The sequence below is a fragment of the Mustela nivalis genome, assembly GCF_964662115.1.
Source record: "Mustela nivalis genome assembly, chromosome: 18".
In the NCBI taxonomy this organism is placed as follows: domain Eukaryota; kingdom Metazoa; phylum Chordata; class Mammalia; order Carnivora; family Mustelidae; genus Mustela; species Mustela nivalis.
In genome coordinates, this window is record NC_139037.1 from 25,874,132 (window position 1) to 25,895,157 (window position 21,026).

General features: G+C 50.9%; 1 protein-coding gene across 4 annotated transcripts; it reads right to left on the reverse strand.

Annotated features, from left to right (window-relative positions):
- Positions 1–6,161: 6,161 nt before the first annotated feature.
- USB1 (U6 snRNA biogenesis phosphodiesterase 1) lies at positions 6,162–21,022 on the reverse strand. 4 transcript variants are annotated; one of them, XM_082711204.1, is made up of 7 exons: positions 20,831–21,021; positions 19,770–19,936; positions 17,454–17,637; positions 10,862–10,915; positions 9,621–9,726; positions 8,283–8,366; positions 6,162–7,236 (listed from the first exon to the last, which is right to left on the reverse strand). In XM_082711204.1, the coding sequence occupies exons 1-7, from the start codon at positions 20,938–20,940 to the stop codon at positions 7,132–7,134; spliced, it is 810 nt and encodes a 269-aa protein (XP_082567330.1). In that variant the 5' UTR covers positions 20,941–21,021; the 3' UTR covers positions 6,162–7,131. The 4 variants fall into 4 exon arrangements, with proteins under 4 accessions (XP_082567330.1, XP_082567332.1, XP_082567329.1 ...); XM_082711203.1 differs by having other exon boundaries at positions 7,002–7,263; positions 20,831–21,022; XM_082711206.1 differs by lacking the exon at positions 10,862–10,915.
- Positions 21,023–21,026: the final 4 nt, after the last annotated feature.

The following is a 21,026-nucleotide window of genomic DNA, read 5'->3' on the forward strand; positions in this document are numbered from 1 at the left end:
CACAAGATGGAACACACATGGGGGGCTGGGAAGTCCTTGGGGGGGTTGGAAGAAATGGCAGAGGGAATGGCATTAGGATTAGGCGCCAAGGCCAATCTGGATTTAACAATTTGATTGACAGCTTCTCAGATCTGGGGCTGATGCTTTTGCCCACTTGGTATTTTTGATGGCCAAAATGGGAGTATTGCATGGATTAGAAGTGAGGATTAGAAATTTTTTTGTCTAATAAGCTTTGAATTATCGGGTGGGGCCCCTGCAGAGCTTCTGGCTTTAAATGATCCTGAGGAATCCTGGGGAGGGACATGGAGATCTAGGTCTATCTTGAGGGGTTCTGTATCTATTTATATCCATAAAGAAGAGGGAATCCTGTCCCATAGTTGATTTGAATATTCGGTGAGGAAAGTGTTATGTAAAGGGGGCAGAGGACCCCAAGGAAGTCAGACAGAGCCCTAGGGATGGTAGACATGGAGGGGAGGAGTCAGGGACCTAAGAAGGAGACTTTCTAGGGCATAATGAACTTTTCTATCTTACTCATAAGAAGATGCCTTCTGAACAGGCTTCCGGGTTGGCAGAACTGGCAAGGAAGTGGTACAGAGCTTCAGGAGGTTCCATGGAAATATTAAGGGGTGGAGACAGAGGCAGGCAGATAAGAGGTAAATTATGAAAACTCCCCGTGGGTAAAGTTCGGTGACTCGAGGAAGCAGGGCAGGAAACAAGCTGTAGCTAAGGGTAGAACACATTGCCCCAGAGTCAGTGAGAACCGTGATGGGGTGCCTTTGAACGCGTAGGGTTATTTCCCCTTGTGAGTTTTGTGGCCGTTGAGGGCACTGGACATTTACTTCTTAGGGGAAGAGTCAAGTATTTTCTGGTGAGGACAGGACTCGGGTTTTTTCCGCCTTCTTGAGGCCTGGCATTCCCAGGCCCAACATCCTTCTTTCTTACAATTTCAGCAAGTGTCTCGATCGATGGAAGACGGTGATTTTGGAATTTGCCATAGATGAAAATCTCAGGTCCTCCTAGCTGTTTTAATTGCAGTGTCGTCAGCCCGCATTCTGTATTCCCAGTGGTTCTGAAATACCATCTTCCCAACGCTGGGCTAATGGCTGGTGCTTACACATGTCTGCATTTTGCCAGAAATATTATTTCTCTGGAATGTGTCAGGGACCTCTGGTCTGAGACCATTTCCAAATGGAAATGTGGCCAGAGCTGCGGCTCTTTGCCAGTTCCAGCCCAGAGAGTTTCTGTCTATTGTCTTTAATTGATGGTGATCGTTAGGCACATTTCATCTTTGTTTATAATTTTGAATACATGATCAATCTATTTTGGTGAGAGAGACCTAAAGAATGTCTTCTGTCTTTCTTTTTCTTCCCTCATTTTCTTCTTCTTCTTTTTTTTTTTTTTAAGATTTTATTTATTTATTTGAGAGAGAGAGATCACAAGGAGGCAGAGAGGCAGGCAGAGAGGAGGAAGCAGGCTCCCTGCTGAGCAGAGAGCCCGATGCAGGGCTCCATCCCAGGACCCTGAGAGCATGACCTGAGCCGAAGGCAGTGGCTTAACCCACTGAGTCACCCAGGCGCCCCTGTTTCCTCATTTTCTTTCTTTTTTTTTTTTTTTTAATGTTTTATTTATTTATTTGACAGAGAGAGAGATCACAAGTAGGCAGAGAGGCAGGCAGAGAAAGAGGAAGGGAAGCAGGCTCCATGCTCAGCAGAGAGCCCGATGCGGGACTCTATCCCAGGACCCTGAGATCATGACCTGAGCCGAAGGCAGCGGCTTAACCCACTGAGCCACCCAGGCGTCCCTGTTTCCTCATTTTCTAATGGGAGTTAGAGGTAGTCCGATACCCTTGATGACCTTCAGGTATGGTGCTCCTTTGACCTTTCCAAACCAAAAGGAGGCACCCCAAGGCCAAACCATAGGTGGAGAAGTTGATCTAAATCAGGGAGTCTGGAGAGCATGCTCCAGAACAAACCTAAAGTAGCCAATAAACCTTTTCTATTTCTTTCAGGAGTCAGGAAAGTCCTCGACGGTGGCATGTTAATTCTGACCGAGACCAAGGTTTGAATGGAGTCTCTTCTGTCAACCACGGCATAAGAACGGGTAGGGGTCACACCCTGGGCTTCATCTGCAAGAGATGGGGGTCTGGTGCACCTTCAGGGTGCAGGAAGTGGAGGCGCCGGGCGTGTGTTGGTGAAGGACATTTTGGGAGAGAGGGATGGGTATGAGGAAAACTGCGAGGCCGCGAAGGGTTCGGGAGGGTTTACTGAATCAGAACAGAGTCTCTGAAGACATTGTTTAAGTACTTCTATAGTTTGAATGAGGTTTGAATCATTTAGTTACTTTTTGGCTTCTTCAGACCAAGTGAACAAAGCAGAGCATTGTGCATCAGAGAATTTTGTTTCTTTTGCCCTAAGGCTCCCCTCAGGTGGACTAATTTGGGCATATCCAAAGAGGCCCCCAAAGGGCCCACTGTAAAGAGAGTTTCTGGTGAAGTTTTGCTAATGAGAAAGAAAGTGGGCAGCATTTGGCTCTAGAAGGATAGAGTCAGCAGGAGTTTTGAGGAGAGATTTCAGTTGGTTGAAAAGCTCCCGTGTTCTTGACCTTTACTCTTAGGAACAGAAGTACCTGGGACTCTAACCCAGCCTCTGTTCCTTACAGAGATGGGCCTCCTCGAATCAAAAATAACCTAGGACTCATCTGGCCTCTGTTGACTCAGGATCTAACGCAGCTTCTTACAAACAGCTGCTTGCTTGGGACTCTGACCCAGCTTCTAGAGAATATTCAGAATCCTAAGAATCCAAATCCTCTCCGTGTTTCAGGGGACATTTATTCAAAGCAATGGGCTCCGGAGTCAGATTCATCATAGGATACCCAAGCCAGCAAACAGAGTGGAGACAGAGGGTCTAGGTGCGCACCATGAAGCCTGGTTGTCACGTCTCTGAGTCTGATGCTGGTTCTGGTTCACATCTGGGTCACCGCATCAAAAACCGTTAAGGAGAAGAAACAGAGTCAGAGAGAAGTTAAAGCCGTGAGGATAGATTTTACGGGGAAAAAACTCAAAATAGGGAAAGAGACTCCAGGGAAGACCTGGGCTCAATTCCCAACACAACCAGAACAAGGGGAGTTTATAGGCAAGGGGCTGGGTTGGGGGTGGGGGGTGGGAGGCATTGGTGGATGGGAAATCACTACAAGGAGCCAGTGAGTCTGGGGTGGGCTCTGGCTGAGGCAGGCGGTATCACCTGGGGATAGTGGGGATGGGGGGCATGATTGGATTATCAGGGATGGGGATTTCTCCCTAAACTGATTTAGCTGGTTTCTTGCCAAACTGAATTCTATAGCAGCAAGTACACAGAGGGGCCTTATTTCTTCAGGGAAAAGGTTGGGACAATTTTATCCATTTCCACTACCTTTTCTGTGGGACCCGTCATTTGAGAAATGGATTTCTAAATGTTTTTAAAAATGAAAGTATAGTTGACAACAAGGTGTTCTATTAACCTTCTGGTGTACCACACGACGATCGAACAATTCTATACCTGCACTGTGCTCACCGTCATCAGTGGGGTGGCCTTCTAAATTTTTTACTCTGAAATGTATGGTAGGTGTCAGAAATGGACAGCAGGCTTGTCTTGGTTTAATGGAACGCATTGCAATCTTTCACGATATTTATTGCCAATTGGTCAATTTACAAAGAAGGATTTGAGGGGCGCCTGGCTGGCCTAGTCGGTAGAGCTTGGGACTCAGGGTTGATAGTTCAAACTCCACACTATAGAGATCACTTAAAAAAAAAAAAAAATCTTGCAAAAATAAAATAAATAAATAAATAAATAAGTTTGAGTTTAGGAGGTTTTCAGTTAAGAGAGGGACCCCGGAACAATGAGTAATGCTCTTACAGGCCTGTGGTCAGCTTGGTAATTATTTTCTCTCCGTTGGAGGTTCCTCTCCTGGGGTAAATCCTACTTAAAGAGGAGGCATCCCTTGTGACCCGACCTTGAAGTCCCCAGTGTTTGGGTTCTGGCCCCTGCAGGCTCCAAGGTGGGTTTGAACACCTGTCTGTCATGGGGGCCTGTGGCTCTGCAGGGTCTGGCCAGGACCCAAGGCCTGAGGGGGCTAGCCTTCTGTTACCCAGCATTAAACCTTCCCCACATTTTGCTAATACCATTTCATCTAGAGCCTCCCGCCACCCCGCCCCTCTTGTTTTCTTGGAGACTTTTGGGATCAAAGCGCCCAGCTTCTCTGTGAGCCCCTGAGGGGTAGTGAGGGGTTGAGCAAACAGGAGGGGATTAGAAGCCAGGCCTGGGGTGGGGGCGGGGGTCTGCCTCAGCACTCATTTACAGGGCGATCTGGAGCAAGTTGTTTCCCCTCTTTGGGTTTGTCTCTTCATGGTAGAAGGAGGGTTCTGGTTCAGGTGGTGGCCGAGGTCCCCGTAAAAGCCACACGCTGTGGGTCAGAACCAGGCCCTGGACCCCACCCCCATCCTTGGCTGCCACCCCCGCCCCCCACTTGGCCTCTCAGGCTCCTGGTACCAAGACAAGGCATAAACAAACAAGCCGAGGTAATTTCTCTCTTCCTTGGAAACAAAGCTGGGGTGGTCTGGAGAGGCCTGCGGGAGAGAGCCAAGAGTGCCAGGTGGAAAGGGGCCAAGGAGGCCTCCAAGATCACTTCCCTGCCCTGCAGGGAACATCTGAGGACACCCAGGCCAGATGTGTTGATTTTGCACTCTCTTTGGTGTGAGAAAATCCCCATCAGGAGCATCTCCCTCTTCCGAGCCAAGCCTGCCAAGGGGTGGACCCCAGGCTGTGCTGGTCTCATCGTCTGCCTTCGGATCACATCTCCTCTTATGGAAGAGCCCCAGCTGCTTCTGCACTGTCAGCCGAGCGCTGGGGAGCCGGCGGCTGGGCTCCGCGCGGCACATTCAGTGTTTGGGCTCCTGCCAAGCCCTGCCGCCCAGCCTCCTGCGGCCAGCCTGGCCCCCTCCCCCCTCAGGGACTCTCTGGCTTCCTTCCTCCATTGCCACCTGCCAATCCCCACTGAAGAGCCCCTTCTCGATCTTGGCCCATTTCTTCAAGTTGCTGCACTGTAATTCCATCCGGGCCACATCCTCCCCTGGGACTGGTGCAGCCAGCCCTCCTGGGTTTGTTCATGGTGGGGCTGCCCTCCTGGGGAGAGCCAGTGGTCCTGATGAGGAAAATCGGGTGGTCTGGGCCTACAGAGCCGCCTAGGTGGAGGCTGGCTTCCACGCTGAGGTTAGAACCTGCCGGAAATCGGAAATCGGGATGTTGCTTGTGCTTCCCCAGTGTTAGAAGTGCAGAGCTGGGGATGGGGATTCTTCTCCAGGTGCTCTGGCTGCCCCCTGGCTGTAAGCACCCGACACAGAGCTGGTGGCCCTGTAAATGCCCGCTGCACAGGATACTTGCTGTGTTCCTTGCAGGCCCGGAAGGAGGCTGGGCTTCCTCTCCCATTCCAGCGTGACCTCAAAATCCTTAAGAACCGACTGCCCGGTTGGAGTTGAATCAGCAGATCAGTGCAGTGGAGTTGGGGAACCAGGCACAGAAAGTGAGTTCCCGCATCTTTGGGCTGCGATTGGGAGCTTGCCTCAGAGAGCCCAGAGATGCTGGAGGCAGTGAGAGCTGGCGTGGCAGGTCCCCTTTCCCCAGGCTTGGGGTGAGGAGGGGAGAGCAGGCCTGATGGGGAGCCCCGGAGCAGGACTGAGGTCAGAGCAGAACAGAGATAAGGGATTTCAGCTGTTCTTCTGCACAAGTGGAATACCCATTCCTCCCCAGTTTACTTTTTGGGGCGGGTTACCAGGAGGTCAGAGGAGATGATTCTAGAAAGGGCTCTGAACGTGTTGTAGCAGCGTCAGGTCTGAATGCCTGTGCTTACACTGATGAGGAGTTGGGGTTTCCCCTCACCCGGCACAGGCCCTGCCCTGGGCCACATGTGGTCTGTGCCACTTGTCTGGGGTGCAGGCCTGGCAGGCCGGGTGACCCCACTATCAATTTACTGAGACATCATCAGTGCCTCCTCTCACGGCCACTCCAGAGCCATAATGAGGACTCCCAAGAGTACCCCTGACACTGAGTGGCATGCTGGAGAAGGTGCAGGCAGAGGACAGTCATCTTGTCACCTAGCTGAACAACAGAAGCAGTCCCAAACAAAACCCCAAATCGAAACTGTAATTTTTACTGGAACATAATTGAAAACAATAACATAAAAATATCTCTCATCACCAGAGATACAGATGACAATTGGAGAGGACTGGTCTTTTGCTCTGGGGAAAGCCTGATGGAAAATAAAAGGCCCGGACAACCCCTGGCCTTTCCTTGGAGCCCCCCTCAGAGTGCCCATGGCAGGCGGCTGGAGGCAGTGGAGAAAACTGGGGGAAGGCCTTGCCCCTCCGCCTCTTTGGGAAAGCTGAGAAGCCAGAGGCCACAGAGCGTTGGAGGGCTGGCTTTGAGCCGCCATAGCCAGGCCAAAATGAAACATCTGCTCCTGGTTCCCCAGGCACCTGGCTGGGGGCGAGTGGGAGGTAGGAGGTGGGGGGAGGGTGGGGGGAGAAACTGAGGCAGAAGCACAAATCAGCGCTCTGCACCTTGGCCCTGAGATGGTCTCCGCTGGCTCCAGAGGGGGAGACCAAAAATAAATAAAAACGACGGACTTCAGGGAAGGAGGGTGATGGACCCATGAAGACACGGTGTGTCCAGCGCGAGTAGAGAAGAGCCAGGGGAACCCTGATGGAGGCCAGTGGCCTCCAGATGCAAACAGCCCATGGGGGGAGGGTGTGGGGTAGGGGCTGTTTGTAGGATGCGCTACAGTGGGGTTGCTGGCTGAGTCTGGATGGGCTCACCATGACCCTGACTTTCTTTTGGGCCCAGCAAGTCTACAGGCCACAGATCTAGAACTAGGAAGCCCAGGCTGCCCTCTACTGGTGATTCCTGATAATGACCACACATAGCAGGGCTGAACCTGCACCCAAACCAGCTGGGAGTAAACAAGCCCCCAGGAACCACCAGCAGTGCCTGCGCTCCAGTCCAGGCCTCCCTCTGGGAGGCTGGGAGCCTCCCCAAGTCTTGGAGCAGCATTCTCCATCTCTGCCTGGCCTGCAGAGGGGCCTGGGATGAGGGTTTCTGGTGCTCACTTCAAAGGCATGGAGAAGAACTTGTTCCCAGACTTGCAGCGGACCTGCTCGGCATGCGCACGCAGCACCATCTCGGGGTCTTCAAACTCATCCACAATGTTCTTCCACCGGAAGATGAGAAAGGACAGCTGCATTAGGGGAATCAGGGACCCACAGGGCACTGTGAACAAGATCAGCCTACTAAAATCCTTCAGGGGTTAGGCACTGCGGAGGGAGGCTGAGGGACGGACGCACAGGCTCCACGCTTAGAAGTCTTGTCTCATCAGCTCTGCAGTCTGGGGAGGTGGGTCCTATCATCCCAATTTTGCAGAGGAGGAAGTGGACGCTCAGAACAGGATAAAGCTGGAAGGGGGATGGGGTCTGTTGGAGCCTGAAACCAGAGCTCTTTACCCCATGGCCTGACTAGGCTAAGAGCAGAAGTGGCTCTATCCTCCAGCACACACTTTGTCTGGCTTGCAGTATGTTAAAAAAAAAAAAAATTTCACATTAGTGCCAACATTTGAAAATGAGAGATTGCATATAAAAGTCTGGATTTCTGGTCTCCCCTGAAAAACAGAAGAGCTAGCGACACGGTCCACATTCCTGCATGGCAGGATCCCTCACTCTCCTCTCCCTACAGTGGAGGAGTCCCAGCTCCTCCGAGGGCCCTGATGGGAAGAACTGTCTCACCTACTTAGCAGAACAGGAGGGTTACCAGGGTGGGCGCGCCTCACGCCTGGCACCATTCACTCATTTCCAACACCTGCCGGTCCCTGCTGGGCACCTGAGCCTTAGACCTCTGGGCAAGGGGCTAGGACTTCAGGAGAGGCCTACAACATTCTCTCAGATCAGTGGTGGAGGGCAGTGCTTCTCAAATTTTAATGTGCATGCAAGTCCCTAGAGATCTTGTTAAAATGCAATTCTGATGTCTTAGGTCTGCGTTTAGGTCTGCATTGGGGCCAGAGTCTGGATGGCTAATAGGCTCCAGGGGGCTGCATCCAAGGGACTGCCGTCTGCGTAGCAAGGTGAGGTGATAGGGGTCTCCTTGCCCAGATTCTGGTTTGCACACATAATCCTCAGGGCCTGTCGCCAACCCTCCCACTCCCCAACACATGGCCTGTCACTCCTGGCACTGGGCGCCCTCTGTGCTCCCGCACTGCGAACACACCTGTAGTTCCCGCAGGCACCGTCCTTCCAGCTGGAGACGCGCGTCCCCCACACACCAGGCCAGACTGACGTGGAATGAAGGGTCCTGTGGAGGAACAGCAGGAAGGCAGGAGCTCGTCTGGATGCCTTGGCAGGTGCAGACATGACAGGAGGTCTGTGACTGTTGTCACGGTATCCTTGCCGGAGCCCTGGCCTGCTCCATGAGGGTCTAGACCCTTAGTGCTGACCAGTGTTGTTCCCAAGCACCCTCCGCAACTGAAAGAGCTCTGGGTTGGCCCCAGCTGTGGACTGAATTGTGTCCATGACCTCTCCCCTCCCTACCCACCAGATGCCTATGTTGAAGCCTCAACTTCCAATATAATGGTATTTGGAGATGGGGCCACTGGGAGACAATTAGGTTCAGAGGAGCTTTTCAAAGGGGGGCCGTCGTGATGGGATTTGTGCCTGTATGAGAGAGGGCAGGACGCTGGCTTCCTCTTTTTCTACCATGTGAGGACACAGCAAGAAGACTGCTATCCGCAAGTCAGAAAGGGAGTTCGCACCAGAAGTGGACCATGATGGCACCTTGATTTTGGACTTCTAGGCCCCAGAACTGTGAGAAAAGAAATTTCTGCTGTTTAAAGCACTCCATGTAGGGTATGTTGTTACGATAGGCTCAGCTGACTAAGACAGTCCTGCTTCCAGAGGCTTTCCCTTAACGGTCATTAAATCTGGGACGTGGACGAGAATGCAGGCTCCAACTCTATTTTCTGATCTAGAACATTTCAATAGATGACATACTTTCTAAGATGAAGTGAACAAAAACCAAAATGTCTAAAATTATGAGTAATAATCTCCACTGAAATTCATACTCCTATGCCTCAGCAAGGTTTTAAAAGAATACATCAAGCAAAACCAAGGGCCCTTTAAGGACCTGATACTCAGTTTGGAGTCAAATACCCCTGGAGGGCATGGGGCGCCCCGGTGAGGTGCTGAAAGGCGGGAGAAGCCACCACTCTTCCTGGTGTGTCAATTTCACTAAAAAAAAAAATCTGGGAAAGCTACTATTTCTGAAAAAAGAAACATGAACATGGATCCGTATGGAGCAGAATGGGTAAATCTTGTGCACACTGAAGATGAAACAAAAGATTTCTATGAAGCGTCGGACTTCTGACGGGCTGCACCTGAGTACGCCCCTGGCTCCTCTACTCGCCTGTGTCCTCTGAAGTCTGGCATTTGGGACGCTTCAGGGGGGCAAGTTCTGGAGGGCTCTTCAGTTTGCTTCTAACAAGGGCTCCTTTGAGGATGGTTTGTTTCCACTTTTAGGCGGGCCAGTGGAGAGGAAGAGCCTGTTTATTACCTGGTAGAAAGTGGTGAGGTCAAATTCCTCCATGACTCTATCTACCTCCGAGACCAGGTCCAAGAACTGGGGGTGCCCGGAGGTGACCTCAAGTCCGACAAAGGTCCTAGGGGAGGGCAGAAGTGGAGATAACGTGGGCATGAGATGCAACCCCTGAGAACACAAACCATCCCCACTGAGGGCAGGGGAGGCGACAGGAAGTAGTCAGGTCAGAGCTGGGGGTTCTCCCTTCTCCCCTTTTGGGTGCCTCGCTCACCCGCGCTCTGAGCTGGCTCTTTCCTCTGTTCCTAAACCTTCCTTCCCCAGTTGTAACCACAGATCTCTCCTCATTCCTGGGGGCTCATGACCCTCGAGGAACTCCTTCATCTGCCCCTGCCACATGTCTGCAACCCTTCACATCACTCCTGAGTCTGGACCGTTTCTCAGGGATGAGGCTCTTGGGCACCAGCTCCCCTCCCCTCAGCTCTCAGACATGCTCCCTCATCTTTAAAAACCCTGCCATGAGCCCACATCTTTAGCCAGACACCCTCCTGGTCTCAGTGAAACTTATTAGATGACTTGCCTACTGTCACTCTCTCTAATCCCTCACCTCCTAGTTTCAACCCACTCCACCACTTCTGAAACATGCTGGGCTCATTGGTGCCTCATGACTGCCCAGTGATGGACGTATCAAGGGCAGGCGTGTGACGGCACGGAAATGAGAGGTTATGGAGATGATGGTATGAGCTAAACATTCAACTGGGGACGGAGCTGGGCAGAAGCCCATGTTTTTTTCCAGTGGCAGGCTTTTGTTCACTTTACCAAGATGTTTTTCTCTACCTCTGCCCCCCTCCCCTCCATGTTCCTCTGGTTATTTTTCTTAATGAAAGGTTCAGATTTGGGAACAGCTGCTTTTGTAGTCATAGAGTTGGTTAAAACACAAACAAAGAGGGTGCCTGGGTGGCTCAGTCGTTAAGCATCTGCCTTCAGCTTAGGTCATGATCCCAGGGTCTTGGGATTGAGGCTCACATTGGGCTCCCTGTTTGACAGGAAGCCTGCTTCTCCCTCTGCCACTCCTTCAGCTTCTGTTCCCTCTCTTGCTTTATTTCTCTCTCTCTTTCAAATAAATAAATAAAATCTTTAAAAGAAAAAAACACAAACAAAGAAAAAACTGGGACAGAAAAGGCCAGAAGCAAAGCACCCTTTGAATCTTTACTTCGAAGAATTTGTAGAAGGAACTGGGGGCAGACGGGGAGACCCACCTGGTTTTCTCTTGATTGGTATAAATCTTTACCCGGTTGGCAGTAAAGAAGAATCTGGAATTTAGAAGAGGAAAGACCATGTTTCAGGAATAATAATAATAAATAAAAAATCTAAAAAGTTTATATTAAAAAAGAGGACTTTGAAAATACCATTAACTCACTGCACCCTTCATTTTGTTATCCCATATAACTGAACCCTAAAATATTAGAGCTGGACAAGGCCTTATGTCATCACCCAGCTGAAGTGACACATAACTTCATTCAGATGCTGGTGAAAGTTTTCTTAATAGCAGTTCATCCCAATGAACAATGAGACTATTTCAATTTTACTGCTGGAAACTGAGAAAGTCTTATTCATCAAAGAGGTGATAAGAGACGAACATTTCCCATGTGCCAGGGGCTGAACTGAGGGCTCTGTGGGCATGAGCTGAGGGAATCCTCATGCGACTCCGTGACGCGGGCGCTGTAACTCTGCCCATTCCACAGACACGGAAACTGCGGTCAGGTAAAGTTGAATTTGGTAAGCCATAATCTTAACCTCAGTCTGTCTGATTCCAAAGCCCTTGCTGTCACCTATGATGCTTTAATGAGGGGAAGTGGGTCTCAGCTGGTGTGCAAATGGGGCAGAAACACCTGCCTGCCCACATACCCACCCACCCCTCAGCTCTGTTACACAGGGCCCATTGGGTTCAGTCAGTAAGTCTTTTCATTCTGGCTGGTTCCTGCTGTATTCTCTGAGACACTAGATCTTAGGGGGGCCCCCTGTGGACCAACCTGGCAAATCTCACTATAGGAAATGATCACTGATGGCCTCCAGGCCAAGGTTCCATGTGATGGAACACAACCACCCGCATGCCAGGCAGAATCTCATAACCTGTCCGGGGCTCAGATTCAGTGAACTTTTGGCTTCCCCATCAGCCTTCAGCTTCCTAATGCATCTCTTCTGGGGAAAATGGAAGGGGCGACAGAAACAGCAGGAGCTTGGTTAAGCATCAGGTTTACCCAGAGCTCAGCAAGGGACTTGACAAACATCCTGAAGTGCACGCTGGAGGTTTGTGCCCAACTGTGAGGGTTAATGTTATGTGTCAACTTGACTGCCCTTTATCAAAGGGCTGGTAAAACATGAAATCTGGGTGTGTCTGTGAGGATGTTTCTGGAAAAGATTACCATGTGAATTTGTGAAAGGAATAAAGCAAATGGCCCTCCCCAGTGTGGGAGGGCATCGCTCAATCCATTGAGGGCCTGGACAGAACAAAAAGGCAGAGGAAGGGCAAATTGGCGCTCCGACGCTCTCTGAGTGGCGACATTCATCTCCTGCCCTTGGACACTGGACATTGACTTTCCCGCTTGTTAGGCTTTTAGGCTCTATTAGGACTTATACCATCAGTCATCTCCTACCCCCAGCGCTTCCCCCACCCCCACGCCTGATTCTCAGGCATTTGGACTCAAGGCTGAATGATACCACTGGCTTTCCTGGTTCCCCAGCTTGCAGATGGCAGACTATAGGGTTTCTCGACTTTCCTAACTGCGTGAGCCAATTCCTATAATAAATCTCTCTGTATCTCTATCTCTGTCTCTATCTCTATCCTATTGGTTCTGTTTCTCTAGAGAGCCCCAACACAGATTTCGGTACCAAGATTGGTCCTAAACCAGGATTTTAAGGTTGAGTTTTCTGAATTGGTTCTGAGGCTTCTGGAATTGGGTCTCTAATCTGATTTGATTCAAAGACACTACTGACTATTTCTAGTAGTAAATCGAGCACTGGTAGTCCACATGGGAACCGATTATAGAGACGTGTACAATATCTGCACCGCATCATCCCAGGCAACCATCTATTAGAAGGAGCTAAGTGACTGTATGATACTTTCTAACAGTTTGGGGGGAAACTACGGAATATAATGACATGACATTGGTTGTTTGTTCCTAATGTGGCCAAAGTACTAAAAGAAAAAGGTGAGCTTGGGGATTTCTGCACTCAGGCAGCATCAAGGACCTAGGAACCTCTAGGTGTGCCCTGCTAGGGAGACCCTCCTGTCCCATAGCCTCAGGGCTGTAACTGCAGAAAAAAAAAAAATCAAAGGTGGAATAGAGTGCTGTGATTGGCTGAATTACACCAGTGGAACTCCCAGCTGTGCTTACTGCTACCGTTTAAGTGAGGGCACTGCCGGGGAAAGAAGGGGGATTCTTGGAAGGGGCATGCGTGGGAAGCACTGAGCCCCTAAATTCTTATGAGCTTTCCTTCCCAGTGGAAGTGGCCCCCGACAACAGTGGTTTGGGCTTTGCCACCTCCATCTGTGGGGACTCAGCCGGCACTGAGGGTTACCCTGCAGGAGGACGGTGAGGCTCCTCCAGACCCACTCCCGCTACCCCTTTGTTTCTATTTTTCTTTTTTCTTTTTTCTTTTTTTTTTTTAAGATTTTATTTATTTATTTGAAAGACGGAGATCACAAGTAGGCAGAGAGGCAGGCAGAGAGAGAGAGAGAGGGAAGCAGGCTTCCTGTGGAGCAGGGAGCCCAATGCGGGGCTCGATCCCAGGACCCTGAGATCATGACCCGAGCCAAAGGCAGCAGCCCAAACCACTGAGCCACCCAGGCACCCCTCTATTTTTCTTTTTTAAAGCTGTTTTATTTTATTTTAATTTTTTCTTTTTTTAAGATTTTATTTATTTATTCGACACAGAGAGAGAGAGAGAAAGAACACCGGAGCAGAGGGGAGAGTCAGGGAGGAGGGAAGGAGAGAGAGGGAGAGGGAGAAGTAGACTCCCAGCTGAGCAGTAAGTGCGACTTGGGGCTCAATCCCAGGACCCTGGGATCATGACCCGGACTTAAGGCAGACCCTTAATCGAGCCACCCAGGCGCCCCTTCCACCCCCTACTTTGCTTCTAGACCTATAACTAAAGTCCTGGCAGTCCCCTAAAGGTGAGGTACAAAGTGGAACTTGTGAGATGTACCATACTTCCAAAGTACTACCTGAGTATTCTGATCTACATGAGCAGAAATCCAGGGAACGTGTGTGGTTATTAAAGGTGTGGGATAACGGTACAAGCCTCACAAAGTTGGCTTAGGCCGATTTCCTGATGCGGGCTCATGAAGCAGAGATCTGGCCTGAATGCTACAGCTCGGGGGATGGGAAAGGATCTCACAGTTTGCTGGGTTAGTTGCCTGAAGCGTGGACAAGGGGTGGCTCCAGTGAGGGAGCTGGAGACACCCAAGCTGAGAAGTGGGTGTAGTTACCATGGAAGGCAGCAGAGCCTCGGGCAGGCCTAGGGTACTGGCTAATTGTCAGGGCGCTCCGAGAAGTGAGCTAGACAGGAAGCCTGCGAAAGTCTTACTTCATCTGTATAAGCAGAAACAGTGCAGGCCGAGTGAACAAAGTCTAATCCGATCATAAAAGGAAAGTCATGGATCCTCAATTTCCAAACTTGAGCCAGTTTATGGACCCAAGACCCCTTGAATGAAGGGAAGGGCTGGTCCCTTTGAGGAAGGACCCTGGTATACTACTAAAATTTTATAGTTCATTTTTTCCCTAGCCTTCTCAAAAGGGACCTATGGCCTTTTGCCAGGGTAATTGTGCATTAGAGAAAAGGAAATAATCAGGCCTTCTGGGAACTACCAGATAAGGCCGTGAACTAATTCCAGGAGACCAAAACATCACTGTGGCTCTCTAGTCAGAGTGGGGGCTCATGGAGGCCAAGTGACCTATGGAATTTCAGCTCAGGCCTGTCTCGGTGGGCCCCCAAACCCAGCCTGTGGTTATTTCTCCAGTTCTGAAAGCATAATTGGAATATACACTCAGCGGCTGGCAGAATCCCCACATCTGTTCCCTGACCTGTGGAGCGAAGGTGATTATGGTAGGGGAGCCACCTGAAGCTACCAGAACTGCCTCGACCTAGGAAAGTAGTGAATCAGAAGCAATACTCCATCCCTGGAGGTTTCGCAGAGATCAGTGTCACCACCAAGGACTTGAAAGACACGGGGGAGGGGATTCCCACATCTCCACTCCACTCTCCTCTCTGGCCCATGCAGAAGCCAGACGATCTCAAAGAATGACAGTGGGTTAGAATAAGCTTAACCAAGTCCATGACATTGATGATGACACTGTTGATTGGGCCTAATGAGTGGCAAGTAGCCACTTTTCCAGATTTCACAGAACCCTGGCTAAGACGCCAACTAACCCCTCTTGTCCCAGGAAACTTGCATCGGAAGGCAGTTCTCACATTTTTTGCTGGTGGAGGAGTCTCTACCCCACTACCCCGGGGGTACACACCTGCCCCAGGCCTGGCCACTCAGAACACAGCATTCCCTCAGTTGCATTAACAGAATCAAAGGTGCATAGCCCACTCTTGGCCAGAGGCTCAATCAGACAAACTTGAAGAGGTCACCTAGCTTGGCTTTCTCCAGGACACAGGGGTGGAAACACCCTGTGCTGGCAAGGAGAGCCAGCCGGGTGACCTAGGTGCTGTTCTCTGGTCCCACAGACAGCAAGAGGATAAGCGACATCTGGGCTCCCCAGGGACCAGTAATTTTAGCAATGGCCTGTGGGCAAAGTTTCCAGAGGCCCCAGTAAGGGACTTGTCCAGGTGAAGGACCACTGCCTGCAAAGGAGCCCAGCATCATGGCTTCCTGCCACAGGTTTTGTTCTCACATGGTCCTTGCAGCCCAGATGCATGCAGTGTGGTGATAAAGTCCTTTTTGCCAAAGTCATGTGGCCCCAGACCCAGCTGACATTCCACCTCTACCCAGAGAACAGAGCGGAAAGCAGGTAACTGAAACAGCCTCACGTAGAAGGGGACAGCGTTCTGCTAGCTGAACTCACGTATGGAGAGCCCATTAGCCAAGTCAGACCCATCAAAGTTGTTCCCGACTTTTTTTTTGTTTTGTTTTGTTTTTTTTTTTAAGATTTTATTTATTTATTTGACAGAGATCATAGGTAGGCAGAGAGGCAGGCAGAGAGAGAGGAGGAAGCAGGCTCCCTGCTGAGCAGAGAGCCCGATGTGGGGCTCAATCCCAGGACCCTGGGATCATGACCTGAGCCGAAGGCAGAGGCTTAACCCACTGAGCCACCCAGGCGCCCCTGTTCCCGACTTTTGCTGAAGCTCTTAAGAAAGAGGGCTGGCTTTCCAGACCGGTAGACTGGCAGCCCCAAGCTGCCAGAGGCCTCTTTGCCTTTGTGAGGAGGAAGCCCACACAGAGAGGGGCAGAGCTAAGAGATGGTGACAGTCAGGTGCTGTCTTTTGGTCACCCCAGTGCACTCACACATGAAGCCAGCGTGACTTCTGAACTTTTTAGTTATACCAGCCTATGAACTCCCCCTCAGTTTAAGCCACTTTGGGCTGGATTTCTGGTATCTGTGACAAGTACGTCCTGACAGACATATTGCTCCAACAGTTTGGTAGTGATGATAAAAAAACGGGGGTGGGAGAAGGGGGTACTGAATGAGGTGCAGAGAGAAGTTTTAGTCCCAGTTCTCTGGCTGACTGAACTGGAACGAATCCCTTCCTCCGCTGGCCCTCAGAAAGGGCTGAAGCAAACGGGCAGTTCCCTACCTGGGTGAAGTTCGTCTACGGAATTCCTGGGTCTGAGGCCTCCACACTGGGAGTGTGGGGCTTACGCTAGAAGAGTTCGGTTTTTCTCCTACACAACTACACATCCAAGCTTTTGAGTAACACCTTTTCTGAAGCAGGGGCTCTGCAAAGAAAACCACCAACTGGATGGCTTCTTGGGCTCCTTCTGGAACCAACACTCAGAGGATCCCTCTCCTCCTGCTCATTCAACAAATATCCATTTGATGCCTACAGTCAGCCAAGCACCTAGGAAAGTAGTGAATCAGAAGCAATACTCCATCCCTGGAGGTTTCGCAGAGATCAGTGTCACCACCAAGGACTTGAAAGACATGGGGGAGGGGATTCCCACATCTCCACTCCACTCTCCTCTCTGGCCCGTGCAGAAGCCAGACGATCTCAAAGAATGACAGTGGGTTAGAATAAGGTGTGGGATAAAAGGGGTGCTCCTGGGCCTGCGGGAGCTTGGCTCCCCAGGGGACAAGGACCAGATAGGCATGAAATGAGCACGAGGGTATAAGCTGCCCCAGTATGAGATGATCCCAGGGACTGGGGAACTCTGGGGGAGATGCCAAATTGGAGAGCCTCTGGGAAGGAGCAGGGCTTTGATATGGCTAAGTACAGGGGGAAAGGCACTCCGGTAGGAAGAAGAAATATGCGTAGTTGAGGAAAGAAAAGTTTGAGGCTAGCCAACCAAGCCAGAGGCGGGGTCCAGGTCCCATCCTTCCCCGAGCATTACGCCAAGGCCCGCATGACCTCATTTTACTCTCATAGGTCCCCTTGGAGGCGGCCACCACCGCTCCCATGACCTGTCCACAGGTAAGGATTCAAGGCTTCCAGAGCTTCTGTGGCCTGTCCAAAGTCACCCAAGGTGGGGTATATGGTAGGCTGCTCCAGATGTTCAGTGTTCAACCTTCAGGTCTGGTCTGCTGGCTAGGGTAGTACGCCCCACACCTACACCCACACAGTAGCTTAGGACAGGAAGAGGAGCTGAGGGGAGGAGAAGCAGAGGAGGAAGCACCAGGCACTCACCGCTGGAAGGAGGCCAGGCGGTCCTTCAGAGCCTGCACAAAGGGGATGATCCAATGATGCCGCAGCACCACGCTCTGGGACAAGCTGACGTGGAATGCCTCCATCCGGACCAGCCGGGGGACACATGTCTGGGCGTGGGCCAGCAACATGTCCAGCAGATCCAGGAAGTCCTCCCTCGTTTCATCTGGAGGCAAGAGTGGATAGGGCGGGCCATTCTCTTAGCCAGGGCCGTGTGGCTGAAGGAAGAATCCCAGAAGGCAGAGAAAGGCCTTCGTTACTCTGGACTTTTGGGGACACTTACTTTGAGAGCAGCCTAGCTCTATGTAGTTTAATATGATTTTTGTGGCTATAGAAGTAACACACATATGCTCACTCTAAAGAGTTCAAGTACGAGAAGGAAATATGCAAAGGAGAAAGCAGGGCCTCCTGAAATCCTATCACCTAAAGCAGCGGTCTCCAAATTGTTTTGATCACCTGGGCCATTAGGAAACAAACTCACAAGCATCCCTGCAATAAATGTGTATTTATTTATGTTACAAATGTGCATGTTACAAAATTATGTCCACTGTAAAATGTACACTCTTAAGAATGGAAATTTTTATTTATTTATTTAAAGTTTATTTATTTTTTGGTTATCTCCATACCCAACGTGGGGCTTGAACTCATGGCCCCGAGATCAAGTTGTATGCTCTTCTGACTGAGTGAGCCAGGTGCCCCAAAAACAGAAACTTTAAAAAGATGAGATAAAAAGAGATATATAAAGAAGTTCTAATACTTTTCTTCCAGATGGGTCATCCTGACCTCTCCCCAGGGGGCATACACCCCACTTTCAAGACTACTACCCTAGAGATCAAGACTGCCAGAGTTGGATGCCTTTCTTCCCAGCCTCTGCTCAGTGCTTATCCCAGTGTACACATTTTATTTGTTGAAAAGATGAGAGTGTACCATTCAAACTGTTCTTCCACTGGCTTTCTTCATGTAACACTACAGGGTGGACAGTCTTCCTTTCAGTGTCGGGCAAGCTCATGGTCACTGGTCCACAGTAATCCATAATCACAAACAACACTTCCTTTATCAGTCCCTATTAGATGTTGAATCTCCTGATAAATATTTAGAATGCTCCTAATTCTTCACCACGACGACCACCACTGAATGTTCACATATTCTTCTTCTTTTTTAACCAAATGTGGGCCTGGAGCTGCATGGGTAACTGCTTGCGCCCCGTATGTTAGTCAATTTATCCCAATGCCCTGGTGAGCAGGCAGTGTAGAGACTCATTCTTCTGTGGATGGGGAAATGGAGGTTCTAAGAGTTGACCTAATTAACACAAAATACTAAGGGCCACCACCTACTCTGTGTATTGTGTTAAGAGCCTGACATAAATAGGGCGCCTGGGTGGCTCAGTTGTTAAGCGGCTGCCTTCCGCTCAGGTCATGATCCCAGGGTCCGGGGATAGAGGCCCAAATAGGGCTCCCTCCTCAATGGGAAGCCTGCTTCTCCCTCTCCTGCTCCCCCCGCTTATGTTCTCCCTCTCTCTGTGTCTCTGTCAAATGAATAAATAAAATCTTAAAAAAAAAAAAAAAGAGCCTGACATAAATGATCTGATTTAATCTTCACAACAGTCCTAGGAGATAGATTTCTATAATACCCATTTTAGAGATAAAGACACTGAGGCTCTGGGAAGTCCAGTAACTTACTAAAGGGTGGCATTATGTGCCTGCCATTCACTCATGGAGGCTGGTGGGGGCGGGAGGGGAGACCTGCCCAGCATACCCAGGGGCCTCTTAGAAATAAACTGCCAGCTACAGCCACACTCCGGGATGGCCGACACTCTGCCCTAGACCCTCCCTTGGTCACCTCCTCATGAGTGGGAAAACATTATACCCAGAATTAATTTAAAAAAAAAAATTTAGGCAATGAATTCGAAACTGAAAACAAATTTACAGAAAAACTCCCCAATTTTCTCTGCTAAGTCCATCTCTTTCCTACCATCCATGTCAGAGGTTTCTGGCTTGTTCCTCTTGGTTGGGGCCAGCTTCCTCCCATCAAGAGGTACCTGTCAGGGGTGCCTGGGTGGCTCAGTGGGTTAAAGCCTCTGCCTTCAGCTCAGGTCATGATCCCAGGGTCCTGTGATCAAGCCCCGAATCGCATCAGGCTCTCTGCTCACCAGGGACCCTGCTTCCCGGGGCACCCCCCCCCCCACCTACTTGTGATCTCTGTCGGTCAAATAAATAAATAAAATCTTTAAATTAAAAAAAAAAAAAAAGAAAGAGGCACCTGTCAGTCTCAGCCTCTCGCCCTTTAGACGTTACTCACATGGCACATAGACGTGGGTAGCCCAGTTGCCCCGCTCATGGGGGAAGGTGCGCACCCGGCCTCCATGTTTTTCCTGGTCGTCCTCAGGCTCTCCCTCAGTGTCTACGAACATGTGCAGCACACTGTCGGGTACTGGCAACCTCTGGCTGGGGAGAGGGCTCTGGGAACTGCAAGAGAGAAAAAGGAAATGGGCACACTTAGCCTCCTGACATTCTCTACCTCTGTAGCTACAACAAAAGTCATAACCCCTTATTCAGGGTGACTGTGTGCATCCATTTCCCACCAGGTGCTGCAGGCAGCTTCTAGATAACCACAAAACTCCTTCCCCAGTACTGTCTCACTGGGGTCTCCCAACAGCCCTGGGAGGCTGACTTTAGCTGGGGGCCTGGTTCCCATGGGAGACTACTGGGCAGGCAGCACAGTGTGGTTCACATTCCCTAGGGTAGACAAGCCTGAACTGGAGTAGCGCTTCCTAGCTTTGGGGTCTTGGGGCAAGTCATGTGCATTGTGTAGGCCTCAGTTTCCTCATCTGTAAAGTGTATCCCGACCTGATAGAGCTATTGTGAGATCAACAGAGATGCCGCTGCTTGAAAGGCACTCTTAAAAGCACCAGGCGTGGCACTTGAGAACAGAAGCTCCACGAAGTCAGACTTCGACCGTTTCGTTCACTGCGGAGCGTCCCAGCCCGAGCCTGGCGCAGAGCGGGTGCTCCATGAGTATTTACCGGATGAATGAAAACACTCTCCAAATGTGGAAACAGACCTAGGATGACGCTGTGGGTGCGCGCCCGGAGATCCCGGCGGCACCAGGAGATCCCAGCGGCCAGCGCTGGAGGCTGGACCCGAGCCCACGTTTCGTGCCTCCTCACCTTGGCCTAGCCAGGTGGGGCACTCTGGGGCTGTGTCCAGGGCTGTCCTCCGGACCCTCCTTCCCGCTGTGCCCCTCTTCTTTCCCTGGCGAGCCGCCCCGCATCACTGCCCCTTTCCCCCCAGGACCCTCGGGTCCCGTCGAGGTGTCGCGCGAACCAGCGCCCTCCCCAGAAAGATCCTCTCGCTCCTTACCGCCGGCAGCCTCCAGCTCCGGGTCGCGCCAGGGCCCCGGCCGCGGCCTCGGCCTCATCCTCATCCTCCGAGCCGCTGCTGCTGTAGCCCACCAGGGGCGCCGCACTCATGGGGCCTTCACCACAACAGGCCGTATTCGCGAGGGATCGCACCCGGAATTCCGCTGCGCCGGAAGTGCCCTCCCGGGGGCGGAGCC

Excerpts from the sequence above, each read along its gene's own strand:
- USB1 (XM_082711203.1), bottom strand. The coding sequence starts at position 20,940 with ATGAGTGCGGCGCCCCTGGTGGGCTACAGCAGCAGCGGCTCGGAGGAT. Across the intron at positions 8,367-9,620 it reads ACCTCACCACTTTCTACCAG|GACCCTTCATTCCACGTCAG; the intron begins GTAATAAACAGG and ends GTTCCTCCACAG. Across the intron at positions 7,264-8,282 it reads GGTGCCTGCGGGAACTACAG|CTGTCCTTTCTCATCTTCCG; the intron begins GTGTGTTCGCAG and ends CCCCTAATGCAG.